General features: G+C 44.0%; 1 protein-coding gene across 1 annotated transcript; it reads right to left on the bottom strand.

Annotated features, from left to right (window-relative positions):
* Positions 1–5: 5 nt before the first annotated feature.
* Positions 6–638, bottom strand: LOC102746887 (olfactory receptor-like protein OLF4; the record flags this gene model as incomplete). The annotated part of the gene is made up of 1 exon (XM_006738115.2): positions 6–638. A coding segment is annotated over exon 1 (633 nt), but the record flags the coding sequence as incomplete, so codon positions are not given.
* Between the last annotated feature and the right edge of the window lie 228 nt (positions 639–866).

Below are 866 nucleotides of genomic sequence, written 5' to 3'. Positions count from 1 at the left end.
CCAACCAGGGGAGCACCCCCCAGCAGCATAGCTGCAAAATACATCACCATGTTATTAGGAAAGGTGTCAGAACAGGCAAGTTGGATCATCTGACTGAGTTCACAGAAGAAGTGGGGAATTTCCACCTTTCTACAGAAGGACAGTTGCAAGACCATTAAGCTTTCTAACAAGGAATGCAAGACACTCAGGATCCAGGACACCAGAACCAATAGTTCACAGAGCCTGGGTTTCATGAGGACCATGTAGTGCAGGGGGTGACAGATGGCCACAAAGCGGTCATAAGCCATCACAGTCAGGAGAAAGATGTCTAATCCTATAAACAGTATGAAAAAATACATTTGCACAATGCAGCCTAAGTAAGTTATGACTTTGCTCTGAGTCTGGATGTTCCACAGCATCTTGGGGATGGTGGTGGAGGTGAAACAGATGTCTACAAAGGACAGGTTGGCAAGGAAGAAGTACATGGGGGTGTGGAGGTGGGAGTCAGAGCTGACGGCCAGGATGATGAGCATGTTTCCAAACACGGTGATCAGGTACATGGAGAGGAAAAGCCCAAATATGAGGGACTGCAGTTCTGGTTCCTCTGACAATCCCAGAAGAAGAAAATCTGAAATTCCTGTATCATTTCCTGGGTCCATGTGGTGGAGGTGACTACCAGCACAGGGGAAATTAACATAACAAATTTCACACAAATAGTCTGCTAACATTGTGGAAATGATATAATTTATATTGTCCAAATACTAATTTTAATATTTTATGAATGGATCTGGACCCCTTGAGGGGATCCCTATTTCCCCTCTGATTAGGAATTTCCATCACAACATCAGATGTTCCCCAAAAGGTCAGTTATTGTACAGTTTGAATTA

The sequence above is a fragment of the Leptonychotes weddellii genome, unplaced genomic scaffold (genome assembly GCF_054177405.1).
Source record: "Leptonychotes weddellii isolate Sample4059 unplaced genomic scaffold, ASM5417740v2 HiC_scaffold_16096, whole genome shotgun sequence".
Classification (NCBI taxonomy): domain Eukaryota; kingdom Metazoa; phylum Chordata; class Mammalia; order Carnivora; family Phocidae; genus Leptonychotes; species Leptonychotes weddellii.
The sequence above is the reverse complement of the archived record's forward strand: the minus strand, read 5'-3'. Positions and strand labels throughout refer to the sequence as shown.